Source organism: Jaculus jaculus, chromosome 5 (genome assembly GCF_020740685.1).
Source record: "Jaculus jaculus isolate mJacJac1 chromosome 5, mJacJac1.mat.Y.cur, whole genome shotgun sequence".
NCBI classification, from domain to species: Eukaryota; Metazoa; Chordata; class Mammalia; order Rodentia; family Dipodidae; genus Jaculus; species Jaculus jaculus.
In genome coordinates this window covers 3,018,043-3,036,255 of record NC_059106.1, presented here as the reverse complement: position 1 = coordinate 3,036,255, position 18,213 = coordinate 3,018,043, and the positions used below count along the sequence as shown (strand labels likewise).

The 18,213-nt window shown below is 47.1% G+C and overlaps 1 protein-coding gene across 1 annotated transcript in view; it reads right to left on the bottom strand.

The window, feature by feature from the left end:
* The window catches only part of Tmem163 (transmembrane protein 163), a 227,169-nt gene that overhangs the window by 23,317 nt on the left and 185,639 nt on the right, over nucleotides 1–18,213 (bottom strand). Inside the window, exon 5 of the mRNA XM_004668129.2 lies at nucleotides 11,766–11,862. Within this exon, the coding sequence (XP_004668186.2) occupies nucleotides 11,766–11,862 (97 nt within the window). The remainder of the gene's footprint in view (nucleotides 1–11,765; nucleotides 11,863–18,213) is intronic.

Sequence of the window (18,213 nt, the reverse complement as noted above, 5' to 3'; positions counted from 1 at the left end):
GTGCCAGGGCCTCCAGCCACTGCAAATGAACTCCAGACGCGTGCGCCCCCTTGTGCATCTGGCTAACATGGGTCCTGGGGAATCGAGCCTCGAACTGGGGTCCTTAGGCTTCACAGGCAAGTGCTTAACTGCTAAGCCATCTCTCCAGCCCTCCACATATCTTCTTGAAGCTCAGATTAACTATGTAACTATGCCAACGAGTCAAAGTAAATTAATGGCCACCAAATTGTAAGGAAATAAAAAAAACTAGAAAAACTCCAACATATATTATATTTAAGAATTTATTTTTTAAAACCCTCAATATACTATCCTCTTTTGAGTTAACAATTAGCATTTTAGGCCCCAAGATGGTAGGGCAGACTGACCTGCCAGTCATTTATTTGTGTTAGCATTAACTGTGAAACAACATAACTGGCTTTGTAAAGTATAATAGTTCAAAAGTAAGAAAAAAGAGCCGGGCGTACTGGCACATGCCTTTAATCCTAGCACTTGGAAGGCAGAAGTAGGAGGATCACAATGAGTTCAAGGTCACCCTGAAACTACATAGTGAATTCCAGATCAGCCTGGGCTAGAGTGAAACCCTACCTCGGAAAAAAAAAATAAGGATTAATTGGGAATTTTTTTTTTTTTTCTGGTTTTGGTGTTTAGCATTTTCCCTCTCCTAAAAATAAAAAAGTATACAATTTTAATTTGCTGAAACAGCAGGTCAAGAAAATTTTAAGATAAGATGAAAATGATTGTTTAAAAATGAATGCATAATTTCTCAATGTGTAAAGTAGCTGTCATATTAAATAGGAAAGTTTACATGCTGATATGTAGAAAGCAGCTAAAATACAAAAAAAAAAAAAATGTTGCATTTATCTGTTTTAAGTCCTACCATTTTTATAGTTCTGCATAGGGTGGCATTTTCTTTTCTTTTGAGGGATGGTTTATGAGAACTTAGAACTTAAGTTATTGAGGTTTAAGAACTGCCCTCACGTTAGTGAGCTGCATATGTACAAGCTGAAACTGCAAGTTGTGAGCACTGGAAAACACCATGTGACATAAACATCTTTGCAACATACTAAAAGTGACTGTAAGCGGGAGTTAAAAAGACTGTGAAACTTATCTTCTAGCTCTAAATTCAGCTTTGAAAGCAAGCAAGTGCTTTTAACAGCTGGGCCATCTCACCAGCCAAGCTTCCTTTCTTTTGACAGGGTCTCATGTGTGTCAGGCTGGCCTCGAGCTGGCTATGCAACCAAGGATGATGACCTTCAGCTCCTTGTCCTCCTGCTTCTGCTTCTACCTCCCAAATGCTGAGGTTACGTGTGTGCACCACCACCTGTTTTCTTAATGAAGCATAATAAACACACAATGAATATAAAGATTTCAGACACTGACGCTGATCAGTCTGTCATAACCACCCCAGAACAAAACTTCCACCACCCCAGAATGTTCCCTGTGTCACCCTCTCAGTCTACTGCAGAGAGCAACCTCTTCTATTTTTGGATTTTATACTCTGGATCCCACATAATATGTATTTTTTAGTTTGGTCTCTATTTTTTGGCATGCATGTGCAGTGTGTGTGTATGTTCATGTCCACATATGTGTGGGCTCATGTGCATGTATGCACGTAGGGCCTGAGGACAATGTGGGATGTCGCCTTCAGGCACTAACCCTCCTTCTGAGACAAGGTCTCTGATTGGCCTGGAGCTCACAAATGAGGCTGGATTGGCTAGCCAGAGCCCTGGGGATCCTCCTGTCTCCCCTCCCAGTTGGTAGTACAGGCATGTGCCACAGCACCCAGAATTAATTAGTTATCTACCCAAGAGACAGACAGATAGAGATAGGGGAGAGGATTGTCATTTTCACCACTGCAAATGAGCTCACGCACCACTTTGTGCATCTGGCTTCATGTGGGTACAGGAGAATTGAACCAGGGGCTGCAGGCATTGCATGCATGTGCTCCTAATCACTGAGCCATCTCTCCAACCCTATCCAGCACTTTTTAAAAAATTTTATTTATTTATTTATTTGAGAGCGACACAGAGAGAAAGACAGATAGAGGGAGAGAGAGAGAATGGGCGTGCCAGGGCTTCCAGCCTCTGCAAACGAACTCCAGACGTGTGCGCCCCCTTGTGCATCTGGCTAACGTGGGGCCTGGGGAACCGAGCCTCGAACCGGGGTCCTTAGGCTTCACAGGCAAGCGCTTAACCGCTAAGCCATCTCTCCAGCCCTATCCAGCACTTTTATGTCAGTCTTGGGGATCTGAACTCATGTCCCCAGGTTTGTGCTGTAAGCACCTTACCCATTGGGCCATCTCCCCAGCCCTGGCTTCTTTTGCAATATGTTTGTGAGATTCACCCCTCTGCAGCAGGTCTCAATATTTTGTCCTCTGGGAGCCTGGTGGCTTATTCTAATGATCTGTTTCTCGGCCCTCTCCATGAAAGGATTTTGAATAATTCCATCTAAGTGCCTCCAGCTGAGCAGAAGCTTTTTCAGTTGCTCCCAGCGGAGAAGAGCCATTGTCGACACCGATGCAGACGGGAGGGAGGCTGAGGGGTCTAGTGCTCCTTCGGGGACCCTCAGGCCAGGTCAAGGGTAAGTGAGCAGAGTATAAACGACAAGTTCTGAGGAGGCCAGTCCTATCACTGAGGAAGAGTGGCTCGGCGCCAGGCCGCACCTCTCTCCCCTTCACACCCACCCAGCATTCCACATTGCTGCACAGAGGTATTGTGGGAGTTAACATCTGCAGAGCCATATGCACCTCTGGCTAACTCTTATCTTCATGTAGCTGGTCCCCAACATGCAGCAGTTTCTAATGTCACATTGAATTTCTGTCTTTCTTGCCACTACTCTCATTTGCCCAGGCAGCCTCATCTCACAGCATTTGTATTCATGGCACTGCTCAGAGGGAGACAAATGAAATTTTTCAGTGGACGTACAGTTGCCACCTGATATGTGAAACTTATTCCTTTTCAGAAGTAACATCAGCAGTTGCGACCTCAGGTCACAAAGAACTATAGCCACTGCTACCACATGCCAGGTCTGCAAACCCAACCCGCCCTTCCCCCCTGGCTCTTTCCTATTCATAAGACCCAAAGTGACAAGTGGGGTCTCTGGAGGTCTGCTTGCTTATGCCTGCAAAAAGGTGTCCTTCGACTCCCTAATGAGGACAAATTTCCAACCATTCTGACACTCCGCATGTTCGTGCATCACCCAGGGAAACGCTAGTGCTGGTGAATAACAAATGAATATTGATTTATGGTCCCAGGTGAAATTGAAAGTCACTTTCGTCTTCAGAACTTTTCCTGCCCCTCCTCCCCCAGCAGATGAGAAAAGATTGCAGATGCGAACACTCATATTTTCCCATGGATTCCCTTCCAGTAGCTTGGCAATTTGTAAGTTAGCATCGGACCATTTGGATTTCATGAATGCCAATTACCGATGTTTGGGTTGATAAGCACCTAGCAGACACTTAAAGCACCCTGGGGCACCCAGCCCTGAAGTTCCCTGGCCAGGTTGGCCAGCTGACAGGTGAGTCTCTGCAGAATGTGGTAAGGGGAGCTAGAGCCAGGTCTATGGCCATCAACCTAGCACAGGACAGTGGCACCGTCAGTGGAGTCACAGGGGCGGCCATCTCCTTGTCAGCTGCGATTCTCTGATTGCCGCAGCACTTTTTGACACCAGGCTGCCACTCCACGGTAGACCCTGCTCCTGTTACATGAGGCTGCTTCCTGGTACAAGATGAGGAAAGCAGAACTCTCTGGAAAGAGCACTCCAATCCCTGGATGTTGCCATGGAAGCCGAGGTAAGCCATTGCTGGGGCTCACACCTTCCTTCCCTAGTGACGTGGGGATTCAAAAGAACCTGCATCTCTGGGGGTTCCTAGAATCCACAGTAAATGAATAAAGGATAACATCAACATCAGTGACAGTTAATCTTCACTGACAATGAGATGGATTTAGGATCACAGAAAAACAATTCCGAGTGTCTATGAGTGTTTTTCCAGTAAGGTTTTACTGAAGAGGAAGGACTGTCCTTCCCCCACCTCCACCTCCACCCCGGAATGTAAGTGGCGCCCTCCCACGGGTGGGGTCCCGGCCGAACAAGCAGGAGAAAGCGCGCTGAGCTCAGTGTTCACCTCTCCACTTCCTGGCTGTGGCCTGCATGCGCCTGCCACGCCTTGTCTGCGCGACGCGGTAGTCCCCTGACTCACAATCAGGACAAAGCCTTCCTCCTGAAGTTGCTTTTGTCAGGTCACTGAAACATGCAGTGCCTAGTTTGTGCTTGGCTCCTGCACCACAAAAACAAGTAACGATAAAATAGGTAAACAGTAGCTAAACAAATAAGAAATAGGGACGAGAAGGTAGAAGCTGGCATGCTGCACACTTGGGAGGTTGGCACTGGAGGATCAGGAGCTCCAGTCATCCTCAGGCTACACAGAAACTTCAAGGCCAGCCTGGGATATGTGAGGCTCCATTTCAAAATACACACATACACACAAATAATAAACATAAAAACATGAGGTGTGGAGGTTGAAAGGCATCATAAATGGTACATATATATGTGCATACATATATCATGTCTCAGAAATGTAAAGAAAGTACTTGAGGGCGGTAATTTCTGGCTGAGTCCGCTGGGGTTGGTCCATTGAGAGTCTGGGAGACAGACCTTTCCTGCCAGGACCAGCGAGGAAGTCCGAAGCCCAGCGCTCATGGAAGCTGCTGCCAGGGCGGGGCTGTCTTCTTCCTCGGGGAAACCAGCTAAGCTCTTGGGATCGTCAGCGGACTCTGTCAGGCTTCCTCCGAGTCCCGCGGGAAACTCCACGCAGGGCCACAGACGTGAGTCCCACGACGCGGCTCCTTCCAGCGCCACTCCCACCGCGCTGCAGCCCGCCGTCGTCCTCGGGGCCTGCGGCGGCTGCTGGCGGCCCACCAACCCAGAGGGGCCTCCCAGCACCACACAGGACACTTTCCACCAGCCCCTCGCCTAGGTGGCCATCTCGTCCCTCTTGAATTTGCAAACAAAACAAGATCAAACTCCAACGTTAAGAGCAAAAAACAAAAATCTCAAAAGGAAAAACCAACATAAAACTCATTTACCCACCAGAACCGCCCCCCCCACGCACATTTATCAGGAGAACCCCAATCTGGAGAAGCCGGGGTGTGGATGTGGGAGCAGTGTGGGACAAGCCCTTCTTGGCTAGTGTATGATGTTCCCGCAGAGAGAAGTGTCCACCACCAGGTCCCTGCAGTCTGACCCACAGACAAGCTAGCTCAGCCCGGGTAACGGCAGCGCCGGCCCAGGCTGGCCCAGCCTCCCGCCCCGCACACACGTGAACTCTGTCAGTCAGCAGATACGTACTGCATCCCTGCCGTGTGCCAGGCTGTGTTGTAGATGCAAGTCTAATTTCTTGAATATTCTGGAGGCTCCTTCTCAAAGAACTTACACTCCTCTCTTTATGTAAACTCCAAAGGACAAGTAGACCAACCAAAGAAAAAAGTCCCACTGCAGCTGCTGAGCGGGCTGCTGCAGCCATCAGCAGGAAGTGTGGAAGAGGGCACACGCCTGAACTAGGGCAAGGTGGTGTGCTGGGAAATCAGAATGAAGAGGAGACACAGTGAACAAAAATAGCCAGCTGCTGGTGGCAGGCAGAACCCAGGGCAGAACAACTTGTCCTGCTTCTGCCAGCAGGAGGGCAGAAGCATGGACACTGGCTCTAGTAGCTGTTTCCTCTTAGAACCCTCCCTCTGCCCAAGAACACAAAGCACAAAGGAAAAGGGCAGAGGGCAGCCACCCACCACCACTCCTATTTCCTGGAAGAGAACCTGTATTCAGCCATCTTGGTCTTAGAATTCCTCAGCTCCCCAAGGGAGTCTCATTTTATCAAGGGTTAAGAACTTTCTGGTTTGCTTGCTTGTTTGTTTTGAGACAGGGTCTCATGTACCACAGGCTGGCCTCAACCTTGAATTTCTGATCCTCCTGCCTCCTTCCAAGTGCTGGGATTACAGGCATGTGCTACCACACTCAGTTTTATGCACTGCTGGGGTTGGAACTTGGGGCTTGCATTACGATAGGCAAGTATTCTACTAACTGAGCTGCTCCCAACACCCCCAGTCCGGGGCTATAAAGTTTTACCAATTGTCCCCAAAACTACTTCCCAGAAAAGTATCCAATGTCCCTCTAACAACCTGGTTATATGTGTAGTTTTGTTACTAAATACTTGTAGTCTGGCCACAAGTAGAAAGCTCCAAAGAAATAGCACTGCCCACGTGACGGCAGGAGGGGTCTTCATCCGCCAAGAGCTTATTCTCCACTGCTGGGCTGCACTAGGATGTATCGTGTGCCCATGTCGACCGGGACGTTTAGTCCAAGCTTGGGAAATGAAACAGGCATTCAATATGAGTCTCTCCACTCACCAAACAATAAGCAAGCAAACAGACGAAACCCCGAAATGTTACAAAGATCAGTTTCTCCTATTAGTTTCTCATTAGCGTAGTGAGTGAGAAGTCTTTACACTAAACTATTAAAATTCCTTCTGAAAGAACTGGTTTTCTTTCTTCAAAGGATAAAGTATTCTGAAAACCTTGAACCACGTGCTAAGTTGTCTTCATCTCACATTGCTGATGATGAAAAAATAAGTACCAGGAGACTGAACAAGTTTGCTAAGGTCAAGTACAAAGGCAAATGAATAGTGAAGTCATGTTGATTACCAACCCCCAGCTCTGATCCGCGCTAGTATCTTTTGTTGTTGTTGTTTTTGTTTTTGTTTTGGAGACCGGCTCTTGCTGGTAAACCTGGCTGGAGTTTCACATGAGTGAGGGCCAGGCACTGTGGAGATAGCTCAGTGGATAACGCACTTGCCGTACAAGCATGAGGAACAGAGTTCTGGCCCCATCACCTGCACAAATGTCAGGTGTGTGTGGCGGTCTTCCCATACTCCCAGCGCACAGGAGACAGAAGCATGGAAGTCACTGGGCCAGCAGGTGAGCTGCATGAGCAGAATGGGTGCACGCCAGGTTCAAGTGAGACACCTTCTCAGGACACAAAGCGGAGCACAATCAAGACCGATAGCCCATGTCTACCTCAGCCTCCACATGGACGCTTTCACACCTACCCTGACTCACACATACACACACGTATGCACCACATGGACGCTTTCACACCTACCCTGACTCACACATACACACACGTATGCACCACATGGACGCTTTCACACCTGCACTGACTCACACACACACACACACTCACGTATGCACCAATGGATGCTTTCACACCTATACTGACTCACACATACACACACATATGCAAAATGTTAGCATTCCTCCTGCCTCTGGCTCCCAAGAGTGCTGGTGTTACAGGTGTGTGACCACAGCTGGCGCTCTCTCTCTCTCTCTCTCTCTCTCTCTCTCTCTCAATCTCTGTGTGTATGTGTGTGTGTGTGTGTGTGTGTGTGTGTGTCAAACCCAGCACCTCATGTATGCAAGGCAAGCACTCTGCCAACCGAGGCACATTCTCAGTGTCCTTCAACGCCCAGATACCCCTGGAGTAGAATGAGCCACGACAGTCAGCCTCCTATGATGGGTCAGAATCTCTGGTGCTACTGGGGAGATGGGGCTGGGAGTTGGGCTCTGAAGACCCAGAGCTTGTTCAGAATCTCCTGTGACATGGTCTCTGAACCACATCTCCTGCTATCAGGAGAGAGGGACCTGAGCACATTTTCTCATCATAGGACGGTGGACAGTCGAATCCTCCACTGGTTTCAGAAACACTGAAGGTCTAATGGCATGTTAAGTGCACAAACAAACTTTGGAGGTGTAAAGCACAACAAGGCATAGAGAACAAAGTAGTCTGGCTTTGTTCACAGGCAGCATATGCTCATTAAGATCCCAGGTTGCCAGGGGCTGGAGTGATAGCTCAGTGGGTAAAGTGCTTGCCTCGAAAGCATTAGGACCTCAGTTTGATCCCAAGAATCCACGTAAAAATGGTGGTGTGTAGCTTGTGATCACAGTGCTAGGGAGACAGAGGCAGAAGGGTCCCTGAGACTCACCAGCCAGAAAGAAAGGTGGATGGTATTCCTGAGGAACAGCAACTCTGGCTTTTGCACACATATGCACTTGTGCATACACACACACACACACACACACACACACAATGTAATTTTTAAAAACCCAAGGTTTCCAGAGTGAGTAAGAGAATCATCCAGAATTCTATGCAGCCATTTCCTGGAAAACCCAAACAAAGAACCCCAAGTATGCCACAGAGCAAAAGGACAAACTACTTGTGCCTCCAAAGGGCGACAGGAATACCCTCAAGAGCTCCAGCCACCAAGGGCACTTCTCACACAGTCACTCCTGTTTCAGCCAAGCTACTCCTAGGATCTGTCTGCCCCAGGGGACAGCTGGTCTCTTCTGCCAACTCTCTCTCTCTCTCTCTGATCGCACACCCCATCTTCTTCGTGTATCTATTGACAGTCTGCCTAAACAGCACTGCCAACAGCCCAGGATCGCAACGTCTACGTCACACTCTGGAAAGTAAGTACTCCCTTTGGAACCACTCCTTTATCCTACATGGATTTCAGTGGGACTCACAGCCGGACCAGCACTGGAAGGTCATTTGTGGCCAGGCAGAGCCCCTGGATACGCTTGAATTACGTGCTTTTCAAGGGCACGCAGTGATCATCATTGATATCTTTTTATACCCATGAAACTATCATCACAAGCAATTATTTCTATCGCCCTAAAGTGTCATCAAGATTCGTTATTAATTCCTCCCTCCCAACCTTTATCCTAGGCAACTGCTAGCTGCTTTCTGTCAAGCAAACTAGTTCACATGCACAGTTTTGATTGTGTGGAGTTGTACAGGACGCGCCTCTTGTCTTGTCTCTGCCTCCCACACGGTGACTGGAGATTAGGCGCTGCGGTTGGTCGTGCCCTTTTATACCAGGTGAGGAGCCTCTGCACCCGGCTTATCCATATACCTGTTGAATATACATACTCAGCAACCCACATCTGTGTAAGAGTCTTTGTGTGCAGGACATGTATTCTCCTAAGGCAGTAATGACTATGTCTGCTGCCTTTTTAAATAATGCCTGTGTGTTCATATATGTGTGGGTGCATGTGGAGGTCACAGGACAACGTTGGTGTCATTCCTCTGTGGTATCCACCTTTTCTTGTGACAAGGTCTCACACTGACCTGTTGCTCACCAGTTAGGCTATGCCGGGTGACCAGTGAGTTCCAGGCATCACCCTTTGTCAACTTCCCCAGTACTGGGATTATAAATGCACACCACCCCCCTCAGCATTTTTATGCAGGTTCTAGGCATTGAGCTCAGTTGCCATGCTTGTAAGGCAAGTATTTTACCAACTAGGCTACCTCCCCAGCCCCTGCTACCTTTTTAAGAACTCTGAACTATCTCCCAAAGTGGTTGTATGTACCATTTCCTCTCTCACTACCAGTGTAATCAAAGTTTAGCTACCCTATACATTTTTGCTCATAAGGCTTTTTTTTTTTTGTTTTTTTAGTTTTTTGAAGTAGGGTCTCTGGCCCAGGCTGACCTGGAATTCACTATGGAGTCTCAGGGTGGCCTCGAGCTCACGGCGATCCTCCTACCTCTGCCTCCCGAGTGCTAGGATTAAAGGCATGCGCCACCACGCCCGGCTTCAAGGCCTTTATTTTGAATTAAGTATTCTAATAGTTACATAATGCTTTCAATTTGTAATTCCTCCATGACTAATGATGTTGAATATCTTGTCAAGTGTTTCTTGTGTATTGTCTGTATAAATACTTTTTTTTTTGGACAGGGTCTCATGTAGTCCAGGCTGGCTTCCAATATGTAGCATGGATAACCTTGAACTTCTTTTTTTAAAAACTATCTTTATTTATTCATAAGGAGAGAGATAAACAGAGAGAATGGGCATGCTAGGGCTCTAATTATGCTACAATTGGACTCCAGATGCATGTGCCACTTTGTGCATCTGGCATTACATGGGTGCTGGGGAATCAAACTTGGCTTAGGCTTTTCACACAAGTACCTTAACCTCTGAGCCATCTCCCCATCCCCAGCCTTGAGCTTCTAATCCTCCTGCTTCCACATCCACCCTGGATTTTAGCAGTACTGGAGATGGAACAAGAACTTATACACACTAGACCAACTGAGCTACATCTGCCCCATGACCCTGCTTCTGACAGAATAAAGCTCAACTGTGAAAATGCAGCTCTGCAGTTGAGATGAAGGATAAATGAATAACTGGGAGAGACATTCATGACCTCAAGGCCCTGAAAGTCAATGTCTCTGGTTTTGTCTAGACTCTGCAAGAAGGAGAAAAATCCCTGAGTGAAGCTAAGAGCCACACTCAACTTGACCTATGGCTATGACCTGGTATCATAAGGGCCTCTGTGTTGCTCAGCCACTGGGTGTTTCCCTCTCCCTTCTGAAGCTTGAACATCACTAAGCTTTCAGAGTGCTCAAGGCTATAAAAGTTACTAGGCTGGAGAGATGGTTCAGGGGTAAGATTACTTGCTGCACAAACATGAGGGCTTGAGTCAGTGGCTCTACCACGACCTGGGGTCCCAAACAGAACAAGAAGAAAAAAGTAAGCTGAGCTCTCTACTTCTCGACCACGGACTGAATGTGACCAGCTGCTTCTACTATCACAACTTCCGCCATGATGGACTGTAGCTCCTCAAACTGTAAGCCAAAGAAACCCCTTCCCCTCCTAAGTTGCTTCTTTTCAGGTATTTTGTCACAGCAACAAGGGAAGTACTTACTACATACCTAAGTTGGTATTGCCTTCCCTGGTTTCAGTCTTTCTCCTATCACACAGACACTGAAGAGTCTCTGCTTGGATCAGCTGTGGTAATAAATAGCAGTTAAAATGCTGGTGGACTATGAGAGATGGCTTTAAGCTCAGTTTCACAGGGATCTAGGAAACAACTCCAGTGCATCCACTCAATGCAGTGGGATAGCATTCATTTCCATCATCTTCATAAACACACATACACAAGTGCAACACATCACCTCAAAGGATCTATGTGCATTCTTTCAAAAATGAAATTAATAACTTAACCATTTTGCATGACAGCCAAGCTCAAACCCAATCAAGTCCTACAAGACCAAGTTTTGCATTCACACTATCATGAACTTGCAGATAAAGAATTATTGTAACGGCAGCATCCTCATCTGGTAACCAATCAGCTGCATTCTATTAAGGTTTCCTGCTAGGAAGATGTAAAAGTATGTCTTTTCTCAGAATTCATAACAAGAGGAGGGAAAAAAAGACAGAGTTCGAGGAATGATGTATCCAGAGAACAAATCAGTGAGACATTTCAGTAAGAAAGTGTCCTCTAGTTTCTATATCCAAATGTCAACTGTGCTACAAAACCTAATGTGAATAGATTTAGGTATTGAACTAACGCATGAAAAGCAAAAAGAATTCTTATTACATCAATCATTGAAGGATATGGATCAACAGACTGGAGCATAGCTATACAAACAGTCCCATTTCTTTTTACTAATAGGAGGACATCATGCTTTAAAAGTAGTCAACAGGTCTAAGAACAGGAAGACAGAGCCAGGTACCAATGCAATTACTTGGAGTCTCTTCAACTTGCTCCAAATTTCACTCTGCCGTCATTAGCATCCCTGAAGTAAGTTCTTTTGGACCCCCCAAATGTCATGCGGTCTCTTCCTCTTTATTTTCCCAACTTTCCCAGTAGACCACGGTGAGACTCACAACAGGAGCTGTACTGCAAGTGAGAGAGTTAGGAAAGAAGGGCCTTACCACTTCTGGGAGCAGCCTCGTCGAGAGGTCGTGGATGGCTTTGACCACTATACATACAGACGACAGAAGGAAGATCACTCCTAAGATTACGCAGGCTCTGCAAAAAAACAAGCATTGAGAGCTGTTGAGCAGCTGTTTCTTCTACAGGAGAAAAGCTCATTAAGACACAGAAAGTAAACAAAACAAAGCACAGGTTTCCTAAGTCCCTCACTAAGGTAACATGAGCAATAGCAACTGCTGAGTTGAAAAGAGCTGAAAGTTGTCTGCAGGTCATGCAGGGCGCCCTAGGGATGCAGCGTTGAGGGTGGTCTCCCCATGTGTGTGGACTTTGTGGGGTGATGCAGCTCACTCTGAGTCATCCATGCTCCCATGCATAGTCGCATACCTATGCTCTTGTACTAATCCCTCATCCATGCTCCTGTACTAATCCCTCATCATGCTCCTGTACTAATCCCTCATCCATGCTCCTGTACTAATCCCTCATCTATGCTCCTATATTAATCCCCCATCCATGCTCCTGTACTAATCCTTCATCTCTGCTCCTGTCCTAATCCCTCATCATGCTCCTGTCCTAATCCTCCATCCATGTTCCTGTCCTAATCCTCCATCCATGCTCCTGTACTAATCCCTCATCTCTGCTCCTGTCCTAATCCCTCATCATGCTCCTGTTCTAATCCCTCATCAAGCTCCTGTACTAATTCCTCATCTATGCTCCTGTACTAATCTCTCATCCCATGCTCCTATACTCATCCCTCATCCATGCTCCTGTCCTAATCCTCCATCCATGCTCCTGTCCTAATCCCTCATCATGCTCCTGTCCTAATCCCTCATCCATGCTCCTGTACTAATCCCTCATCATGCTCCTGTCCTAATCCTCCATCCATGCTCCTGTCCTAATCCCTCATCTATGCTCCTGTCCTAATACCTCATCCATGCTCCTGTCCTAATCCCTCATCATGCTCCTGTCCTAATCCCTCATCCATGCTCCTGTCCTAATCCCTCATCCATGCTCCTGTACTAATCCCTCATCTGCTCCTGTACTTATCCCTCATCTATGCTCCTGTACTAATCTCTCATCCCATGCTCCTGTACTCATCCCTCATCCATGCTCCTGTACATCATTCCTCATACATGGGTTTGTAAGTAACTATAATAAACTCACTGGTTCAGCTATTTAGTCTTTAGTAAAATGATTTCTTCTGTCTGTCATCTATGCCCTGCCTGGTGTGAAAAAACAATTTGTTCACAAATATATCCTCAGGAAAAATTCAGACAACAGGGGTATTAACAAGAGGAAGTTGATGGTAAGAAGAACACAATATGGAAATTATACTCAACTTTAATTTACCCTATTGCTAGGGCCTAGGATTGATACCAAGTCCTTCTTGAAGAATACAGTCAGGGCTTTATCCTCAGGCTGCATGGAAAACAGACCACCATCCAGTAGCACCTCAAAGCATGCCATCTGTGCCCTTGTAGGTGGGTCTTCCCAATATGAATCCACCCCCTGCCTGGCAGATAAACTTCCCTCCTCTTCAAGTCAGAGAATCCCAAGTTTAACAGCACAGGGTGAGATTTCTGACATGAGACACTCCATGCTGGGTCATTTAGCTAAAGTTGCATGATCTTGGTCAAGGAATTGAATCTCTCTTAGCCTACATTTCCTCACTTTTCCCACGTGGATAATATTCCCACACAAAATTGAAATGAGATGGTGTGTAAAGCATAAAGAGGTGCCATCACTACTAGCTTAGACAAGAGTGTCTACTCGGCATGCCTTTTCCAGGCATGTCATGGTAGATGTCTTTGGATTTTCCCAGATGGAAATATGATTTTGTAGTAATAAAGGATAATTTGTAAGAATGGGACTTTTTTAAGTGAGGAAAAAGAAAGAGGAGGTTACATGCCTTTCTGCCCACCTTATTGACAGGCTCTCCAGGTAACTAGGTCCTAAACAACTAATGAATACAAGTAACCCATCGTACAATATGGACACACAGAGCCACTCCTGGGCTCAGAGAAAGAACAGCCCCATCACGTATTTAAGTCAATGGCCCATGGCTCTACTTCAGTCACAGAACGTAGGTCATGTGTTCACTGGGCCTCTTTCCCACAGTGCAAGACTTCCTCTCTCCTAAAAGAGATTTCTGATGTGGTTGTGTGTGTTCAGGGTGGTATGTCTGTAGACTCCCCAAAAGTCTTCAAAGCAACTTTGATCTTTCTGGGCTGGCTGACGTCCTTTCTTTTAGACCTTCGGCATGCTGTTTGCCAGCTTTAGTAAACCTTTTGGCCTCAGGAAAGTCCGCCTCGACATCCCTCTCTATTGAACTTCCTCATCCTCCCCCACACCCTGACAGACGTCAACCAGGATACCCAGCATAGGAGGAGACAGAAGCAGGTTGGGGGCTTGGCCAACGGTGAAGTAAAGACACAGGACCGAGAATGGGGAAAGGTCGCCGGCAAGGAAGACTAGGGTGCTGGGGCATAAAGCCCACAGACACCTGAGCATCACAAGCCTCAGGAGAAAGAAAGCACCAGCAAGCAGGGCTTATGGGTAAGGCAGCCTCCATTTGTAGACAGCTAGGTAAGGGTGAGGGCCCAAGTAGAAAAAAGCAGAGGCCTGTACAGCCTGACAGAGCCAACAAGCATAGAAACTTTGTAAGTCCAGGCGGCAGAGTCCGGAACTAAAAATGTCCTGAGTCATGTTGATTCACCCGGATGTTGGCTGGCCTACAGAAAGTAACCAAACCTTTGTCTAGCTGATCAGCCTGTCCAAAGTGCCCACATACATCCCAAGCAACCAATCCAATCCACCTCAACTTGATACCTAATTTACAACCCCATGAATATAAAACATCCTGGTCCAAGTTCCTGGATGGTAACCTGTTAAGAGAACCCCTCCTGGCTTGGAAGCTGCTCTGTTTCTGCTTCACTTTTACTAATAACCCTTTGTTGAACTTGCTCTTCTGCTGAATCTGCATTTGTCAGTCTTTGGTGTCACTAGACAAGAACTCACTGGCTTGGGAAGTTTTAGTGACTGTTGAGTGTCTGGCACTCTGACCCCAAAGCTAAGCCCATCCAGAGCTCAGAAAGGCCCTATCACTCTCAAAAAACAGTAACAGTAACACAGGACCAAATGAAAATGAAGACTGAGAAAAGATTTTAAAAAAATACAAGAATGACTATAGTTCTTGATTCTGTCCAAACTTATCTCCATCACTTGACAACCACCTCATCTTCTCAGTTACCAAAAGCACCTTTCTTTATCTACCTTGGACTCCTTTCTCCAGACCAGCCACATGATCTCAAAGTTTGAAGTGGTAACAAACCCACTAGGAGACACAATCCCGCAAATTCGTCAGTCACAGGTAAGAGCTGCTAAGCAAGACTGCGCGGAGCTCACCCAGCAGCTTCTTACCAGCCCCCAGCTAGAGGCTTCGTTCTTCCCAGAACAGTGTGGAGCATGGACAAGCTGGGGATTTGGTGAACACTTGAGCAATCCGGTGGGCCACCATAGGTGCCAAGCACCTCAGAATGAGCCCAGGGGAAGAGACACACACTCAAACCCTGAAAAGAAAATGAAGGCAATAAGAACACCTGGTGCCACCAGCCAGTTGGCACGAGCCAGATCTAGGCTCATGGCCACAGTCCTATCGGAAAGAGGGACAGAATGGATTCATGGAGGAGCTAGTGCCCCGTTCAGAAAGTCCTTGAGAAACTAGAACAACGCCACAGGTTCCCAGGGCCCAGGGATCAATACTGTGTGCATGTGAGTGTGGAGGCCAGAGGTCAAGGTCAGGTGCCTTCCTCAGCCCACCTTGTTTTGAGATAGGGTCACTCACTGAGCTCACAGTTCTAGCCAGTCTGGCCGGTCAGGGAGTTTCAGGGTCACCTGTCTTCTCTTCCTCAGTGCAGAGGTTATAGGCCCACTCCACCACGCTCATCACTGTAGATGGGTGCTGCAGATCTGAACTCAGGTCTTCACGTTTGCATTGCAAGAGCTTGTCTCACTGAGCCATCTCCCCAGCCTCCCCTGTCAACCTTGTCACAATCCTCGGAGGAGAATGTAAACTCTCTGCGTTTGTCTGGACACCCAGAAAGAGTGAGCTCCTACCCTTGGGGGCTCCCACCTTGGGGTAAAGCACACATCCCTGGGACAGATGCAGGAAGGGAGCCACGATCACCCCAGTTGCAAAGGAAGGATAGGTTCATGGTATTTTAGTGTCTGCTGATTAGTTTCCTCCCACTGAGAAGTCATCGATGTGCTCGACCTTTACACACAACTTGTCACTGCTCCCTTACCTGCACACTTGTCCAGGGTTGGGGGAGGACACAATTAATGTTTGTGCTACTTCCTGACAGGGGACAGTGATGCTATGGAATGCTCCTTTCCCAGATTATGGCAGGTAGACCATGTTCAGGTACAGAAAGTAGAAAGAGAGAGAGTCTGAGTGTACAAGACAAATACACACAGCATATGCAGGTCGGAGCCAGAAGAGAACCTCGGCTGTCATTCTTCAGGCACCATCTTTTATTTTATTTTATTTTATTTTATTTTATTTTATTTTATTTTATTTTATTTTATTTTATTTTATTTTATTTTTGAGGTAGGGTGTCACTGGATTGAGGGATGCCTTGAGACTCATGATGGCTCATGGTGACTGTCACCTTCACTGGATTGAGGGATGCCTTGAGACTCATGGTGGCTCACGGTGACTTTCACCTTCATTGGGTGGAAGGACGCCTTGACACTCACGATGACTCATGGTGACTGTCACTTTCACTAGATTGAGAGATACTCTGAGACTCATGATGTTTATTGGTGACTGCCACCTTCACTGGATTTAGGGATGTCTTGAGACTCACAATGACTCATGGTGACTGTCACCTTCACTGGATGGAGGGATGCCTTGAGACTCACGATGGCTCACAGTGACTGCCTCCTTCACTTGGTGGAGGGACACCTTGACACTCATAATGGCTCATGGTGACTGTCACCTCATTGGATTCAGGGATACCTTGAGACTTGCAATGGCCCATGGTGACTGTCACCTTCACTAGGTGGAGGGATGCCTCGAGACTCACGATGGCTCATGCTGATTGTCACCTTCACTGGTTGGAGGGATGCCTTGAGACTCACGATGGCCCATGGTGACTGTAACCTTCACTGGGCGGAGGGATGCCTTGAGACTCACGATGGCTCACGGTGACTGTCACCTTCACTGGATGGAGGGACACATTGAGGCTCATTTAGTACAACTTTGTGTGTGTCTGGAGAGGTTTCTTCCAGGAGCATTTATCAGGAGTGCTCTGACCTAACCTGTCATTTAATCCACTGATGGATTAAAAATTTAAATAGACAGCTGGGAGTGTTGGCACATGTCTTTAGTCCCAGCACTTTGGAGGCAGAGGTAGGTGGATCGCTGAGAGTTCAAGGCCAGCCTGAGACTACATAGTGAATTCCAGGTCAGCCTGGGCTAGCGTGAGACCCTACCTCGAAAAACCAAAAAAAAAAAATAATAATAATAATAATTAAATAGACTATTTGGGAGGTAGTGGGAGACAGAATGTGTCATTTTGGGGTATGTATTTCAAGGAGCATTGGAAAATTATTAGCCAGCTAGCCTGGCCTCTCAGTGGTACGAAACAAGAGACCTTGCCTCAAACAGGGTGGAAGGTGAGGACCGACGCTTGGGTTTGTTCTGTGACCTCCACATTCATGCCATGGCACGTGCACGCCTGCACTCTCACACACCAAAGACTTGAAAGACCCCTACATCCTTCATCTATGTGTGTGTGTGCACGTGTGCGTGTGCATGTGTACAGGTGCACGTGTGCGTATGTCCATTGTTATTCTCAGGAATGCCATCCATATTTTGGGGGATACGGTTTCCCACTGGCCTGGAGCTCACCACAAAGGCCAGGCTGACTTTCAGCAAGTCCCAGAGGCTTGCTGCCTCTACCTCCCCAGCGCTGAGACTCCAGGCATGTGCCACCATGCTTCACATTGTCATTCTGTGGATTCTGGGGATGGAATCAGGTCCTCATACTTGCAAAGGAAGCACTTTGCTGACTGAACTCCCCCCCCGTCCCTGAAAGCCACACTTCTGTTGCTCAGTGTCTACAGCAAGTGCCTTGTGTCATCTGAAGAGCAGACATGTCAACTGTTAGCCAATCACTAATCCTCACTGGTTAACTCACGTGTAAGTTTCCCTCCATGCAGTCTAAGCTTCTAGCGGGGCCGGAGAGAGGAAAGAGACCCTTCAGCCAAATGCCACAGAGTAGCCCACATTGCTAAGCAATTCTAAAATATAATCAACACCAAAGACAGTTTCATCTGGCGTATTGAATTTTACAGAACTGCAAATATCCTTCCTTTACCACTGTACCTACAAACATGAGCAAAAATGTCAAAAATCTCATTTCTTCTTTTTGTCTGCATGTGTGC